The sequence below is a fragment of the Thalassophryne amazonica genome, chromosome 3 (genome assembly GCF_902500255.1).
Source record: "Thalassophryne amazonica chromosome 3, fThaAma1.1, whole genome shotgun sequence".
NCBI lineage: Eukaryota > Metazoa > Chordata > Actinopteri > Batrachoidiformes > Batrachoididae > Thalassophryne > Thalassophryne amazonica.
In genome coordinates this window covers 17,141,158-17,157,329 of record NC_047105.1, presented here as the reverse complement: position 1 = coordinate 17,157,329, position 16,172 = coordinate 17,141,158, and the positions used below count along the sequence as shown (strand labels likewise).

General features: G+C 43.9%; 1 protein-coding gene across 3 annotated transcripts in view; it reads right to left on the bottom strand.

Moving 5' to 3' along the window:
- The window catches only part of LOC117506386 (E3 ubiquitin-protein ligase RNF123), a 382,695-nt gene that overhangs the window by 325,890 nt on the left and 40,633 nt on the right, over positions 1-16,172 (bottom strand). For 2 of the 3 annotated variants that reach the window (XM_034165894.1, XM_034165895.1), the window contains exons 20-22: positions 8,089-8,209; positions 5,744-5,845; positions 1,696-1,796 (exon numbers count right to left, since the gene is read on the bottom strand). In XM_034165894.1, coding sequence (XP_034021785.1) covers positions 1,696-1,796; positions 5,744-5,845; positions 8,089-8,209 — 324 coding nt within the window. Of the gene's footprint in view, positions 1-1,695; positions 1,797-5,743; positions 5,846-8,088; positions 8,213-16,172 lie in introns of all 3 variants that reach the window. The other variant, XM_034165893.1, reaches the window with a different exon arrangement.

Below are 16,172 nucleotides of genomic sequence, written 5' to 3'. Positions count from 1 at the left end.
AAAATCAGAGGTTTGATACAAGCTTTAGCTCCAGGAGAGCAGAAGCGAAAACTGTATTTTTAAAGTCTCGTCTAGTCTCTAAGATAGTCAGTAATGTAATTGACATGATGACCTCTGATTTGACCTTGACCTTCAACATATGGCCTTTACACGACCTGTGCTCCAAGAGAACAATCCAGTGAATTTATCCACCAACTCTGGGCATCTGTGTGTGAGTTCAAAACTTCAGAATTAGTGCATTATTTTAAAATTAACAGATATGTGTTATATTTTCACTTTGTACATTTTAAGAGTCAACATTAATGTAGTTATTCTATCCGCATTAATCTGATTTATAAATAAGAACCATAAGTCAAACCTGCTTTCCTTTTCAAGATCTCTGCCTCACAAATGAACCTCTGTATGCTGTCAAGGTAAATGGTGCTTCTCTACAGCAGTGGGCAGGGCGCACAAAGACAGAAGCGCTGACTCACTGACTGTGTTTGGGTTTGTGATCGCCTCTGATTCCATCAGAAGCGCTGGCGGTGTTTAAACTCAAAATTAGCTTGTCAGTATCTGAGAGCGTACCGGAGACAATATAGTCCATGCGCCAGTCATCAATTTTGATCGGTAATCAATCGGTACCACTGAAGGTGACTAAACAACACTTAGAATCCAGCCTCAGTGTACCATGGCCTACACAAAAATGTATGATAGCCATCCCAGGGTGGTAGCTGTAGCCAGGTTGGGGTCAATGAAGAATTACATAGAGGTCAAAATTTTAAAATGCTCCAATCACGCTGAAAACTATATCATATTTGTCTGGTCATAACAATTCCAAACAAGTATAGTTTGTACTATCTATGATGGAATGTTCTGGGGTTATAGGGAAAAAACAGCAAAAATGGTGACAAAGGTCAATTTCAGTTTGTACGGGGTCAAAAGTTAAAGTTGCTAAAATTCAGTAAAAAAAAATGATGCAAATTATTGTTTGGGTTAATAGGGTTCTAATAAGGAATAGTTTGCACCATCTGTCATAGTTATGTTACAGGGTAATATATGTCACATGTCATAGAATCCAATAGATATTGACCTTGTTTGACCTTTACCTCGGAGACTAAACATTCAACACAGTCAAAACTATTCCATTTATTAATCCTTTTATTTCAACCAATAATTTGCATCATTCTGTACTGAAATTGGAGCAACTTTAACTTTTGACCCCTGTACAAACTGAAACTGACCTTTGTCACAATTTTTGCTGTTTTTACCCCATAACATTCCATCATAGATAGTCCAAACTATACCTTTTTGGAATCGTTATAACCAGACAAGTAATGTGATATAGTTTTCAATATGACTGGAGCATTTTTAAAGTTTGACCTCTGTGTAATTCGTCACTGACCCCTACCTGGCTATAGCTACCACCCTGAGAGTGCTAGCATACATTTTTGTGTAGGCCATGATACACTGTGGCTAAGTGTTGTTTAGTCACCTTAAGTGGTACCGAAAACCTGCTTGGCCCATGGACTAATACTGAAAGTTAGCGGTAAGATGTACCTTCCGATAAATTTTTTTGGTGGCTTATTGGTTTAGCATTCTAAAAGATAACTTTTCAGTTAGCTGATTAGCAGTTATGGAAGCTAACTTTTTGGTTAGCTGTGCCCACCATTGGGAATAAGTACTATTAATAAAAAAAAAATGAAAATACAAAACCTGTGCTGCTCCACTCTCTTCATCCTCATCCAAATCATCCATGGATGTGGCCTGGATCTCTGCAGGGTCAATGATAATGTTGGCTTTACTGGCCAAATCATCTGTTGGTCAAAAACATTTTCCATATTTTAAAAAAAGAGCATCACCATTTGAAAGCATTGATTTCTAATTTCCAGCACAAACACAACACAGAGAGAATCTGAGTAAGAACTGCATCATTTTGTCTCCATCCAAACAACAAAAAACATAAAAATGCACAAATGTCATTCGAAGAGGCACTTCTGAGACCTACGAGGCCCAAAACAGAGATTTGCATTTATTTGACAGTAAAAAAAAAAAAAAAAACATTCAAGCTGAAAACACACGATTAAGACTTTACATCAGTGCAAGATGTTTTGTTATTGCTGCTGCTGAACAGCTCTGTCAAACAGCCCAGAAAAGACATTTTTCCTCCCTCATCCTGCAGAATCTATACCTGTCTCAGGTTTCAACCCAGCAGGATTTACAGTCCTCAGTCTCCAACAGCAGCTAAAAATCACACAGAACAAAAACAGCAGCAGACACCTTGACAGGTAGACTAAATGAAAACAGAAGTATAAGTGTTCGACCTTTTGTAACAAAGCCCAGACTGATGACAAAGCAAAGATGGTATCAATAAGCAATTACTTCTCTGACAGCAGCAGATGCTTTACAGCCAGTTTACGCTTTCAGTCCCCATCTGATAGCTCACTCTCTCTCACACACACATCTAATCAATAAATCCTGGATGATCTTTTAAAGTTGCAGTCCAGGTTTTATCACCCAACCAATGAAATACACTGAGGCCAGATAAAAGCAACCTGCAACAAAAGTGAGCTTTAGATCATCACGACCGGTTAGTTAACCTCACAATGCAACTTATGCAGCCTTGACAAAGACGTGTGCCGGCCCAAAACAAATACTTCAACCTATGACAAGCTTCTCTTATTAAACTGATAATTTGATTTTTCCATAATTCACCACTACAGAATCCGTGCTAACACCATGTGCTGCTAGCTGGTTCCACTGTGCAATTTTCAACTCTTCCAGTTGAAAGATTACCATAGTGAGAGAAATGAGGTGGTATCTTTGGCCGGTGGTCTCATGACACACTGTGTGACAGATTCAAAGACAGCTGTTGTCACACTCTTACGACCAAAGACAGCCTGAGAAAGATATCAGACAATGTTTGAAATTCTACAGCTTACATCTTTAAATTCAGCATAAAATGGTGCCGTACGGCCCGTCCCATCCAGCAGAAGAGCACAAGAAGGTGCTGAGGAGAACCCTGTCTTCCCAGTCTCTTCATTCATTCCAAAAAAAAAAAAAAAAAAGTGGATGGAATTTGTTTCTTTGACAAGAATAAACATTTGATATAAGCAGTCACCCGTCCGCTGACTTGGTTGTCAGGCTGACGGGATGATTTTTCATTCTAAGTGTTTCCCGCAGCTCTGTGCCGAAGCTGATCAATTAAATAATCAGTAAATAAGGTCAGGTTCATGATTTAGACACAGGGGAACATCTTTATGTTTGTAGGAAAGCATGTATACAGCACTTACTGGGACTAAACTGATTGAAAATAATTAGCACATTGTGCCACCCCCCAGAGTGGAACAGCTTCATTGCTGGAGAGAACTCAAATCAGTAATGCAGGAGCTGACCTTTTGATCTATTTTCTACATTGCTAAAACGCTATTATAGAGCCACGACATGACTGTGGATAGTTTAAGTTTTCAGTGCACTTCGTTTTTAACACTGTTCTTTTAGATGCTTCTGTTCCCTCGGGAAGGCAACTGCACTGATTTGGCACAGGTTTTATGCTGGATGCCCTTCCTGACACAACTCCAACTCCACAAGGAGAAATCAGGGTCACTGCCCTGCTAAAGGATGAACCATGACCCCAGTCTGAGGTCAAGAGCGCTCTGGAGCAGGTTTTCATCCAGGATGTCACTGTACATCGCTGCATTCATCTTTCCCTCAATCCTGACTAGTCTCCCAGTTCCTGCTGCTGAAAAACATCCCCACAGCATGATGCTGCCACCACCATGCTTCACTGTAGGGTTGTGTCTGGTCTGGATGTGTCTGGAGCTCTGACAGAGTGACCATCGGGTTGTTGGTCACCTCCCTGACTAAGGTCCTTCTACCCGATCGCTCAGTTTAGACAGGCAGCCAGCTCTATTCTATCCATTTACAGATGATGGAGGCCACTGTGCTCATTGGGACCATCAAAGCTGTGTAAACAGGATGCACATGAGCTCAATTTTGAGCTTCATTGCAAAGGCTGTGAATACTTATGTACTTATGTGATGTCTTTTTTTTTTTTTTTGTAAATATGCAAAAATCTAAAATAAAAAACCTTTCACATTGTCATTATGAGGTACTGTGTGGAGAATTTTGAGGGAAAAAAATTATTTAATCCAATTTGGAATAGGGCTGCAACCTAACAAAATGTAGCAAAAGTGAAGCGCTGTGAAAACTTTGTAGATACACTGCACACACACACACAATAATATATATATATATATATATATATATATATATATATATATATATATATATATATATGAGGATTTTCTTAAAAAAAAAAAAAAGACCTGAAAGCTTAGCCACAAATTGCCAGAAGGTACCTTTGCGATGCAAGCCTAGATCTGATCTGTTTTGGTGAAAGAATATCCTTCTCGGCTCTAATCCACCAGGTTGCGGAGGCAACAGCTGCAGCAGGACACCCCAATCTTCCCTTCCCTGGGTCACATTAACCACCTCTCACTGGGGGATCCTAATTTGTTCCCAGGTGTCTCAGCCCAGCTGGACCTGCCTGGAACACCTCCCTAGGGAGGTGCCCAGAGGGCATCCTGACTAGCGAATGCAACAGCCTCCCTGCTGCGCCGATTCTCCGGCCAATCTCATGCTCCATTGTCACCTCATTTGCAAACAAGACCCCGAGGTACTTGAACTCCTTCACTTGGGGCAAGACCGGCAAACTATTGGTTTCCTGCTGAGAACCAAAGCCTCAGATTTATCATCCTAGCCGTTTCACACTCGGCTGTGAACCGATTCAGTGAGTGTTGGAGGTCACAGACCGATGAAGCCAACAGGACCACGTCATCTGCAAAAAGCAGTGATAAGACCCCGAACCCATCAAACTGAAGATCCCCCCTCCCCCCGACTACACCTCGATATCCTGCCCATGATTATCACAAACAAGATTGGTGACAAGGTGCAGCACTGGCTGAGGCTAACCCCCACCGGAAACGAGTCTGACATACTGCTGAGAACGCAAACACACCACTCACTTTGGGACTACGGACACTGAATAGCCCTGAGAATGGACCCGCTCAGTCCATACTCCTTCAGTATGTCCCACAGTATCTCCTGGGGGTACCCAAATCATACCCCTTCTCCAAGTCGACAAAACACATGTAGACTGGATGGGCATATGCCCAGGAACTCTCCTGGATCCTTGTGAGAGTGAAGAACTGGTCAGTTGTTCCACGACAAGGATGGAACCCACACTGTTCCTCTCTAATATGAGGTTTGACTATCAGCCGAACCCTCCTTTCCGACACCGTGAAGTCGAGTTTACCAGGGAGGCTGAGTAGTGTGATGCCCATGTAGTTGGCACAAACTCACACACACACACTAAATCTGTTTTTAATCAAAGTCACGTTGCCGTTTCGTGACTCATTATATTGCAGTGTACACACTTGCAATTACCACTTGATTTATGGCATCCCAAGAATACAAATCAATTCCACCCTCTAGTGGAGCTTATCAAAAACTTACAGTAAACAACCTATGCAGGACTTTAATAACTTTTCTCTTGTCAGTGGTATAAACAGCCTTTCATTAAGGTCAAACGGACACGAAGAATATGAAAACGAAAATGGCTTCTTCTAAAGAATGCATTAATCTTGCCTGCTGGCAGCGATTCAAAATTTGGTTGTTTTTTTATCTGGTTGTGGACAGAGCATTTGATGTCTTGTTATAACTCACTCTTACACATATTCTGACAGGTGACCAACACACCAACCTTTAAGAGTTTTCTTCAAATGGGAGAGGAGGCCCCCCAGTCTTTGCAGATCAAAATAGTCTACCTTCCCATTGTAGAAGAGCTGTGGAGGGATGTAGGCATCTACAAAAAAACAAAAAAAACAAGACGAAACAGCCAGGACAAGAAGGATAAACGCAGCATGTTTTGGAAAGAACATGTCATGGTAAAGAATGGAAAGTTATGGATGGTGGATCATGAATTAAACAATATATATAACCCTACTCTGTGACGACAGTTGTTTGCATGTATTAGATATTATTGGTGACAGTAAATCTGTTGTGATGAAATAACTGAATTCACAAACCAGTCAACTCTATTCAAGAGCCCCAAAACAATCTGTGGTCAAAAATCAGGGAATGGGACAACGGCTTTACATATGTAATTGACAAATATGACGTATTATAATAAAAATCCCAATTATCTCCTCTTGAAGACGTTGGAGTGGAATTATTGCTCCTTAAAGCAAGTATTCACATTGTGTGTTATCATCACAAACATTCACTAAAACCCATAAAGCAGTTCATGAGACGTTTTGCTTACAAACATTATCATTATGATTATGCAATTAAACACAAAAGTCCAATCATTTTCCTTTGAAGATATTGGACCGGAATTATTTTCATTTCTGCATATCTTTTCTAATGAAGGTCATCATGAATCCTTAAACCAATAATGGTGCTGTTATTTGTTCACTGCGTACCACAAATGATCCATAAATAAACAGAAGTAAAAAAAAACCGACAAGTTAGTTTGGCAGTTTTGAAAATCCAAGATGGCAGCTATAACAACCTCTGAGGAAGAAAAATGTAAACATTGTTTGTTGGATTTCTCATTTCATAAGCTTTCTAAAAATGTATAGTTTACCAAATCTCAACAACAACAACAAAAAAAACATTTTAATGAAATTACACAAGGGACCTGACTATTAGCAGGAGTTGTACTTAAAATACTCATGGACAGAGAGACGCGGTGATTCTTAATATACCTCGTGCCTTCCAAAACTTTTGTTTATGGGAGATATACAACTGTAATAATTCCTCGTACAGATGGACAGAACACACCAACAGGAAAGGAAAAAAAAATCCTTTTTCTTTTTAAAATCAAAAACAAAGGAATACATACAAAAGAGGAATATTGGCAGAGGGCAGATAATAATGGGTGACAGGGGAACAGGAAGTCCAGATCGTGAGCAAGAACTGTCACATGACAAATGGCCTTAATCATCAAGAGCAGAAATGTACAAAAAGCAGAATTATGCCTTGTCAATATTTTCATGATTAGGTCATTAATCCCAAAAGTGACAGGAATAAATGAGGAATCTTCTAATGCTATAAAGAGTGAGGTAACACTGGAGCACTTAAAAGAAAAATCTTTTTACATAGCAACACACACCTTAATGGGAATGTCTTAGTCATTTGAAGCTGTAGCTGATTGGGAAACCATAAAACTGCATCAGGATTTGTCAAACTACAAGGAACGTGAGATATCAAAAACAAATGATTTGACTTTAGCTGTTTTTGAAGTAAAATTTGCAGATGTGTTAACTTTTTTGTCTCACACAATTTAATACATCTTTCTTTTTTCTGTGTCTCATAAAAACATTTCTTTTCACAATCTCTTTCAGCCTAAACCTTGAAATGCAGTTTTGCTGGTCTGCCACACTTGCGAGTCAGCCCGGGAACATTGGCCATAACACTCAACAACGTGCACAGACTTCTTTGAAATCATTAGAAACAGCCGACAAATAGTTTATGCCCAGACTGACAGAAAATAATACCAACAAAACCAACTCCAAAAATCTCATTTTCCACACTATCATGATAAAAATCCACAGAATTTCCACAGAAAAATATTTCTGTGCATTTAAAAGGCACACAGGCTGAGCTGCACATTTTAGACAGACATTATGTCATGATTTGACTTTACTGTCATTTCTCTGAAGCTGAAGTTAGTATACACTGTAATTATGGTGCCTTGTCACATTCAGAGCCAAGACACCAAATAGACTAACATCTGAGAAGAGAAAAAAATCATCCAACTCATTGTCATGTTATCTGTCAAACAATATTTTTCAGTCCAGCTAAAAACATATCAGATTGGCTATTTATTGTTGGTTTGAAATCCTGAATAGGACTTAAAAATAACTTGTTTTTGGCTGGACGCTAAGAAAACTGCAGTTAATAAAAGCTGAAGTCACTGAGATTATCAACTAAAACACTGCAAGTCAAATCGAAAACTGTACAACCTTGAGACCATCTTTACTGCTTGTAACATTAATCACAGATTTTTGGAGTCGTCCATAAAACTCTAAACTGCAACCGTACCTTCACTGCTGATGCTGCCTGGGCACTTCCGTTTGCATTCGTCCCAACAGGACTTCACAGCTGTTATAAGACGATGGAGGAAGCACACCATGTACTCTGGAGGGCACAACGCTGTGGGGTGCTGCTTAAAGACGCAAAGGACACACAAACACACCAACAGGATAAGCACAGCTCTAAGTATTTCTACACATGTAAATAGTCAGTGCAGCAGACATGTACAGTATTAATGTACTAACAGCTAACTCAAACGTTAGCTCCTAATCTGCTAACTGAAAGGTAAACCGTGATAATGCTAAACCAACAAACTGCTCAGATTTATTATTTAAATAAAGAGCTTAGAAACAAAATGATCAATGTTCAAAACCACACATTTTTAGTTGAGGCCAGCATGCACTATCATTATCACTGATATCAGGTCACTATCAGTGTGGAAAATATTAAATTTGAACACATTTTCATCTTATTTATGTAAATCGGTGCCTGTTCTCATGTGTTCTGGTGTAAACTCTTTGAATTTTGCTTTCACTTGGATGTTTTTGGCTCTAAAACCCTGAACCAGAGCATCAATGATGCAGCACTCATCCAGTTCTATTTCATTCCTACTGACCGCCAGAGGGCGGTGTTTTAGCACCTGGATAACTACATGTGCGCAAGCACAGAGAGGTCGAGAATATATACCAAGAAAGTCACGCCATTGGATGTGACCTGGGTGACTGGTTGTCTTTAAATGCTGACGCACCCAACGCTCACTTCTTTTCTACATTCTCGCATTCTGAAGAGGTTGAGAACGCATTTAGCTACGATTGCCACTCTTGCTTGTAGCCTCGCAACAAACTTTTGGTTGGAGCTACGTGCACTGCACACGTCCTTCAGAGGCAGCGAGACACGGCTTCACCGTTTTGTATTATTGGATTCACATGTTGTGAGTACACCTTCCTCGCCGGGTGCGCGCCGTCGCTGCTGCCCTGCTGGGTATTTTCCTCTGTGCACAGTTGAAGTCATTAGCTGCTAGTCGCTAACCCTTTAGCTGTGTTGTTTCAATGAAAGCTAGCTAATTTAGTTTAGTTTAGGTGTGTCGCTAACCCCGTTAACTACATGGTAGTGTGTGTATCAGTACCAGTATAGTGTACTGTGTTTGGCTTGCCGTGAGTGTTTTCCACTCCTTGAAGTACTTTCGTCTGCGCTGCCACCATTTTCACACAACACAACAACATACTTCGCGAGCAGCTACTGTTGTCATTGTTGTGAGTGACTTAACATCTGGGCTGTGACTATATCGGCTGTGTGCATCGTGTTAAGACTGTGGCTGTGAGTGCTTCACGCTCTGTGCCTCGTGTTAAGACTGTGGCTGTGAGTGCTTTACGCTCCGTGCCTCGTGTTACGGCTGTGGCTGTGAGTGCTTTACGCTCCGTGCCTCGTGTTACGGCTGCGGCTGTGAGTGCTTCACGCTCCGTACCTCATGTTACGGCTGTGGCTGCGAGTGCTTCACGCTCCGTGCCTCGTGTTACGGCTGTGACTGCGAGTGCTTCACACTCCGTGCCTCATGTTACGGCTGTGACTGTGAGTGCTTCACGCTCCGTGCCTTGTGTTAGCATTACGCTGCGAGTGATTCATAAGCTGCGAGTGATTCACACTCCGTACCTTGTGTTAGCATTACGCTGTAAGTGATTCACGCTCCGTGTCTTGTGTTACGACTGTGGTTGTGAGCGATTCATGCTCCATGCCTTGTAATAGTATTACGCTGCGAGTGGTTTACGCTCCGTGCCTTGTGTTACTATTTACACTGCATGTGATTCACGCTTTGTCTTTCTATCTGTAACCATCAAGGCTTGTGTTAGCCATCTGCACGCAGTTCACAATGTTGTCAGGGCCTTTGTTGCATGGCTGTAGTACCTGTTTGGCTCCCTTTAGCCCAGGTGATAGACATATGTTTTGCCCCTCGTGTCTTGGGATCGGACACCTGAGGGAAGCCCTGACTGGCCATGCCTGCCTTAATTGTGCCAGTATGCCACTGGCAGAGAGGTCTGCTAGACTTGCAGCATTGGAAAGTGAGATGCCTAGTGGGACTTTGGCCTCCAGCCCCAGGAAGGAACCAAAGCGCCGTAAACGCCCACATGCAGGGACCCCTTCTACTAAGAAGGTTACTCATGACCATGCTTTGGCTGAAAAGGTTGAAACACTGACTTCTGAGTTTGCTCAGATTAAGTCCTTGCTTCTGAATCTACAGCCGTAACAGTTCCTGTTGTCCCTAATGAGGCAGATCAGACCGAGGTAGTTACTCAGCAGGAAGAAGATGCCATGTCTATTGCTGCGACTGTTTTCTTGTACATGACAAGTGATACAAACTGCGTGGAGGATCAGGATGAGAGGGGTCTCTCCTCAAGCCATTCATTAGTGGGCTCTCACACCTCTGAGGCAAAGTCCCTTCCGCAAACAGGACCTGGACTATCCTTTGTCAAGCAAGCTGTTCAGTTGGCTTTATCCAGGCTTGGGGTCGACAATCTCCCTGCGGAAACCACCACTTCAAGTGCCTTTTTCAAAGTCACTCAGAAACTTGAGTTCAATGTTCCAGTTTCGCAACCATATATCAAGGAGCTCCACCGATGTTGGGCAGACCCCAAATCATCGACCCATCTATCGCAGGATTGCAGAGCCCTTAGCTCTATGTGTAATTCGTCGCAGTATGGTCTGAACCATATGCCCGCCATTGACAGCATTATTGCGAATCTGGTTGTGGCTCTGGCCGATGCTGTTCGGCCGGATGCCCGCTGCCCACGACCTGTGTAGGGTCACTGATGACCTCCTCACCAAAAGCTATGACACAGCTGCTCGCATCGGTCGCCTAGGCAACTCACTGTCCCATTTAGCCCTTGCCCGCTCAAAGTCTTTGAGGGAGGCAGAGGTTGATGATGCTACTCAAAGTCTTAGTGACGCCTCACTCCAAACTTCTGCTTATATGTCCAGAGAGCTTGGCACACTGATGTCAACCCTTACCATCACTAGACGTCAGGTGTGGATTGCGCAGTCCCCCCTGTCCGAATCCTGCAGAGGTACACTCCGTTCACTGCTGGTTCTTCCAGGCCAAGTATTTGGACCTGCGGCCCAACAAACGTGGAGCGTGCTGTTGAGGCTAGTAAATCTCAGCGACAGTTTGTTGATCTACACCGGTCTTCTAGGCCTCAGCCAGTCAGACGTGCTACAGCTTTTCACTCTACGTACATCCAGCCTCCCGCCTACTCCCAGAGCTGCACGTGCTTTCGCAGTTGAGGGCCAGCTCTCCCAGCGGCCTGCCTTTCGGGAGCCTACGGGCAGGCCCCCGAGAACTGAACGGTTTCACAGAGCATCCAGTAAACTCGCCCAGAGGTCCTCAGGGATGCGAGGCAGAGGTGGTCGGGTCTGACTGCCAACGTTTGGCCCCCAGCTATTTTTCACTAAATCATCTCAGGCACTGGGAGGCTCAAGTTCAAGACTTATGGGTGATTTCAACCTTGTTTGAGGGTTACAGAATTCAGTTCAGATGTCGTCCTCCAAAGTTCAATGGGGTGAGGATGACCATTGTTTCTGACCCAGTGCAATCTGCCGGCCTACAACGGGGAGATTTTGGAACTCCTGGAGAAGGGGGCCATAGAGACAGTTCACAGTTCAGGGGGTTCTATTCAATTTACTTCCTTGTTCCAAAGAAGGATGGAGGCTTTCATCCTATCCTCGATCTCCGACGTCTGAATCATTATCTCAAGGTGCTGCAGTTTCACAAGCTCCGCACAGTAGACGTTGTTCAAGCTATCACACCAGGTGACTGGTTCACAAGTGTCGACTTAAAGGACGCCTATTTCCATGTGCCAGTGGCGCCTCGTCACAGGCAGTTTCTCCACTTTGCTTTCGAGGGTCAGGCATACCAGTTCAGGGTGCTTCCTTTCGGCCTCTCTCTTGCACCTCGTACATTTACCATGTGTACTGCTGCAGTACTAGCCCCACTGCAAGCTCTCGTTTTAAGAATCCTACCCTACTTAGACAATTGGCTTTGACAATTGCTTGCGCTCCGACTCAGGAGCAGGCGCACAACAACACAGCTCTTCTACTGAACTATGTCTCTCATTTAGGACTCTCAGTGAATTCTGTGAAGAGTTCTCTTGTTCCCAGTCAATAAACAACCTTCATCTGCATTGCCATCAACTCCCTAACTATGACTGCATCGCCATCCCCGCAGAGAGTGGACGATGTAATTCGTCTCGTCTCACACATTGATTTTGACACAAGGATTTGTTGTCACAGCTACAGGGGAGGATTTGGCACCCTCACCCAGAACGCCTTTGACTGTATGTGTGGCCGTTGAAGGACCGGACTCTTTGTTAAGTTCTTGTGACCAGGCTGTTGTTCAGACTATCCTTAACTCATGTGCTGCTTCTACCAGGGCTTTGTATGGCAACAGATGGAAGCTGTTTGCGCGGTGGTGTGAGAACCAAAAGTTAGACCCGGAGCATTGCCCTGTGCCTATTCTACTCAAATATTTACAAGAACTGCTGGAGAAGGGACTATGTCGCTACTTTGAAGGTTTATGTTGCTGCAATCTCTGCACCAGCAGGTCTACGTTGACGGTCGGTCAGTGGGTTTGCATTTCTTAGTGTGTCATTTTTTTTTAAAGGTGCTCTATGTTTGCAGCCTCCAAGGCTTGCACGCGTACCTTTATGGGCCCTTCCGCTAGTCCTGGAGGGTTTAAGCTCATCTTCTTTCGAACCAGTTGAATGTGCTGATCTTAAATGGGTGTCAGTGAAGACTGCCTTTCTACTTGCACTATCTTCGGCTAAGCGGGTGGGAGAGCTCCATGCCCTATCAGTCACTGAGGACTGTTTGCGATAGAATTCTGACGGATCTGGGGTAACGCTGTGGCCTAATCCGTCCTTTTTACTCAAGGGAATTTCAACCTTTCATGCTAACCAGCCAGATTCCTTGGCTGTGTGTGCCCCGCATTCTGATCCAGGATTATCTGTCTCAGGTTCCCAGTGTCCTGTCTGAATGTTGAAGCGGTACATTAGTGAGACTGTTGGGATTCAGAAAACAGATGCACTGTTTGTGTGTTACGGTGATCACAAAAAAGGCTGTGCTATCTCAAAGCAGCGACTTTCACATTGGGTCGTGGATGACATTTTACAAGTATACAAGTCCAGGGGTCTTCAGCCTCCTAAAGTTACGTGCCATTCCACCAGAGGGGTGTCCACCTCCTGGGCTGCACTGAGAGGTGTTCCTCTGAGTGATATTTGTGCTGCTGCTATATGGGCTTTTTCCTGTACATTCGCCCGCTATTACAGACTGAATGTGGCCACTCCTCCAGCGGTGACTTCGGCGGTGTTGTCTGCCTCCACTCCCCACTGCTGATGCTAGGTGAGTATGACTCACCAAGCATCAGGTCACGCCTTGTTGGTATTAAGTCATCCAGGTGCTAAAGCACCGCCCTCTGGAAGTCAGTAGGAATGAAATAGAACAAGAGTTACAAATGTAACTACGGTTCTCTGAATTCCGGATGACCACCAGCGCTGCTTGTCACTCAGAGTCTTGCGAGTTCATTCCGAAAAGAAGCGAGCGCTGGGTGCATCTGGCATATAAAGACAACCAGTGATGTCACCCAGGTCACATCCAATGGCGTGATTTTGTCGGTATATATTCTTGACCTCTTTGTGCTTGCACACATGTAGTTATCCAGGTGCTAAAGCACCGCCCTCCGATCAGATTTTTTTGGCCCCGATCCGATTCAGAGTCATCTGATTGAGTACCTGCCGATACCGAGTCCCGATCCGATACTTTAAAAAACTGAACGAACAATGAACAGATGCTAAATTTGCCATTTATAACTTGACCTGAGCAAGATGGCGCCTGTGTGTGGGCCTGCCGCTGCTCGGCTGCTTTTATGTCAGTTTTTGGCATTGATTTTCACATCGTATGCATTAGTGTTAGTCCTCGTATCCAGTAACTGTGCCTATGCTGTCCGGACTTATGATCGCAGCTCTCTTTTTAACATCAAAGAGTCTATGGAATGCTGCTTTAATGACAGAGACAGCTACAAACAAACTTTCCCCCCACCGTTTGTGTGCGCGCCCACTTCCCCGGAATACCTGCTGCTGTTACGCGTCCCAGGCAATTCCAGGAAGAACTCGAGGAGGAGGAGAGGGCGCAGGGCCGGCATGCAGTGCGTAATCAAATGGGTCATGTGGTCAGCCGGTTTCTCCCGCTCGGACCAAGGCTACCGGTGGTTGCAAATGGTTCCTCTTCAGCGAGACGCGAATGAAATCGCTGCGTCACAGCCACCGCTCCCTCAGAATACCGGTATGGAGTCTCTGCGACGCTGATGACGAGATGGAACAGCTCCGTGGCATTCGTGCCCTCAGATGTCTCCCCAGCTTTCATCTTGGCCTCAGGCCCCACCACCACCACCACCAACAACGGAGAAACACCTGATCCGCCGGTACAGCCGGGGACCTGCGACCAATCACACTCCGCCCAGCTGACGCGAAGGGGATGACATCATCAAGTCAGATTGGTCTATTGAATGCGCGCTCAATAGCAAATAAAGCTTTTTCTCTCAACGAGCTCTTTACCAGGGAGAGCTTGGACTTCATGTTCCTCACAGAGACATGGCAGAAGGACGGAGAGTTTTTTACTTAAACGAACTGTGCCCTGTCGGCTACTGCGCTCTCGGGAAGCCCCGCCTCTCTCGTAGAGGTGGAGGTCTTGCTGCTGTGTATCAGGACAGATACACATGCAGAGTGATTGACACTGAACACTTCTCTTCTTTAGAGTCACAAGTAATAAAGGTTGGCTCTTTAAACTCTTTACTGTATCTTAATCTATCGCCCTCCTGGCCCTGCAGGGGTTTTTCTACATGAGTTCAACAATTTTTTATCTTCTCTTATAAAATTAGAAAGAGTTTTAGTTCTTGGAGATTTTAACCTACACATTGACGATACTATGTCCAACCCAGCACTGGAACATTTATATATGATTGAAACTTTTGATTTTAAACAACATGTATCAGGCCCCACCCACTCGAAGGGTCATACTCTGGACTTGGTGTTTTATCTCGGTCTACACGTCACAAATATGCATGTGGAAGACGTCCACCTGAGTGACCACAGCTGTATTTTTTTTTCAGGTTGATGTTCCCCCTGAGCCTAGGCCTGTCTCTAAAAGGGCAGAAAGGAGGATCATTACACAAACTACAGCTGACAGATTTTGTGCCTTATTTGATCCCAGTGCTTTTAATGACTGTACGGATGTCAATGATCTTATGCATCATTTTAACTCTCACTGTGCCACATTATTGGACTTGGTGGCCCCTTTCAAAACAAATAATGTCCGTGAGAAGTCATGTCCGTGGATAAATGACAGTATCTTGGAGTTAAGAAGACTGTGTCGGAACACGGAGCGCTTGTGGAAATCCATGCACCTTGAGGTCCATAGGCTACATCTCAGGGACCTTATTTCCACGTTAAATGATGCATTAAGAGAGGCAAGATCTAAATATTTCCATCGCCTGATAATGTCCAATAAGGGAAATCTGAAGGTGCTTTTTAACACAATTAACTCTCTCGTGTCCCATGCTGCCTCTGCAACCTCTGAGTTTTGTAAAGCAGATGGCACTGACCTCTTGGAGTTCTTTGTTGATAAGGTCAGACACATAAAAAATGCCTTTACTGACCCCTTGTGGTCTGGCCCAGTCCAGCCTGAACTGCCACTACAGGTCTGGTCGTCTTTCAATCGAGTGTCACTAGAAGACATTGCAGCAGTTGCAACTAAAATGAACCTGACCTCATGCCCATTTGATGTCCTTCCCTCCAAGCTTTTCTTAGATACTTTTGACTCAATCGGGCCATGGGTCATGAAAATGTTCAACATGTCCCTGTCATCCGGTCTCTTTCCGAGCTCATTTAAACATGCTGTGGTGGAACCAAGACTCAAAAAGCCTAACTTGGACCAGTCTGAGCTTAAGAATTTCCGGCCAATATCGAAGCTCCCCTTTCTAGCAAAAATACTGGAAAAGGTGGTCGCAAAACAACTAACATCTTTCCTTGAGATGCACAACATCTATGACA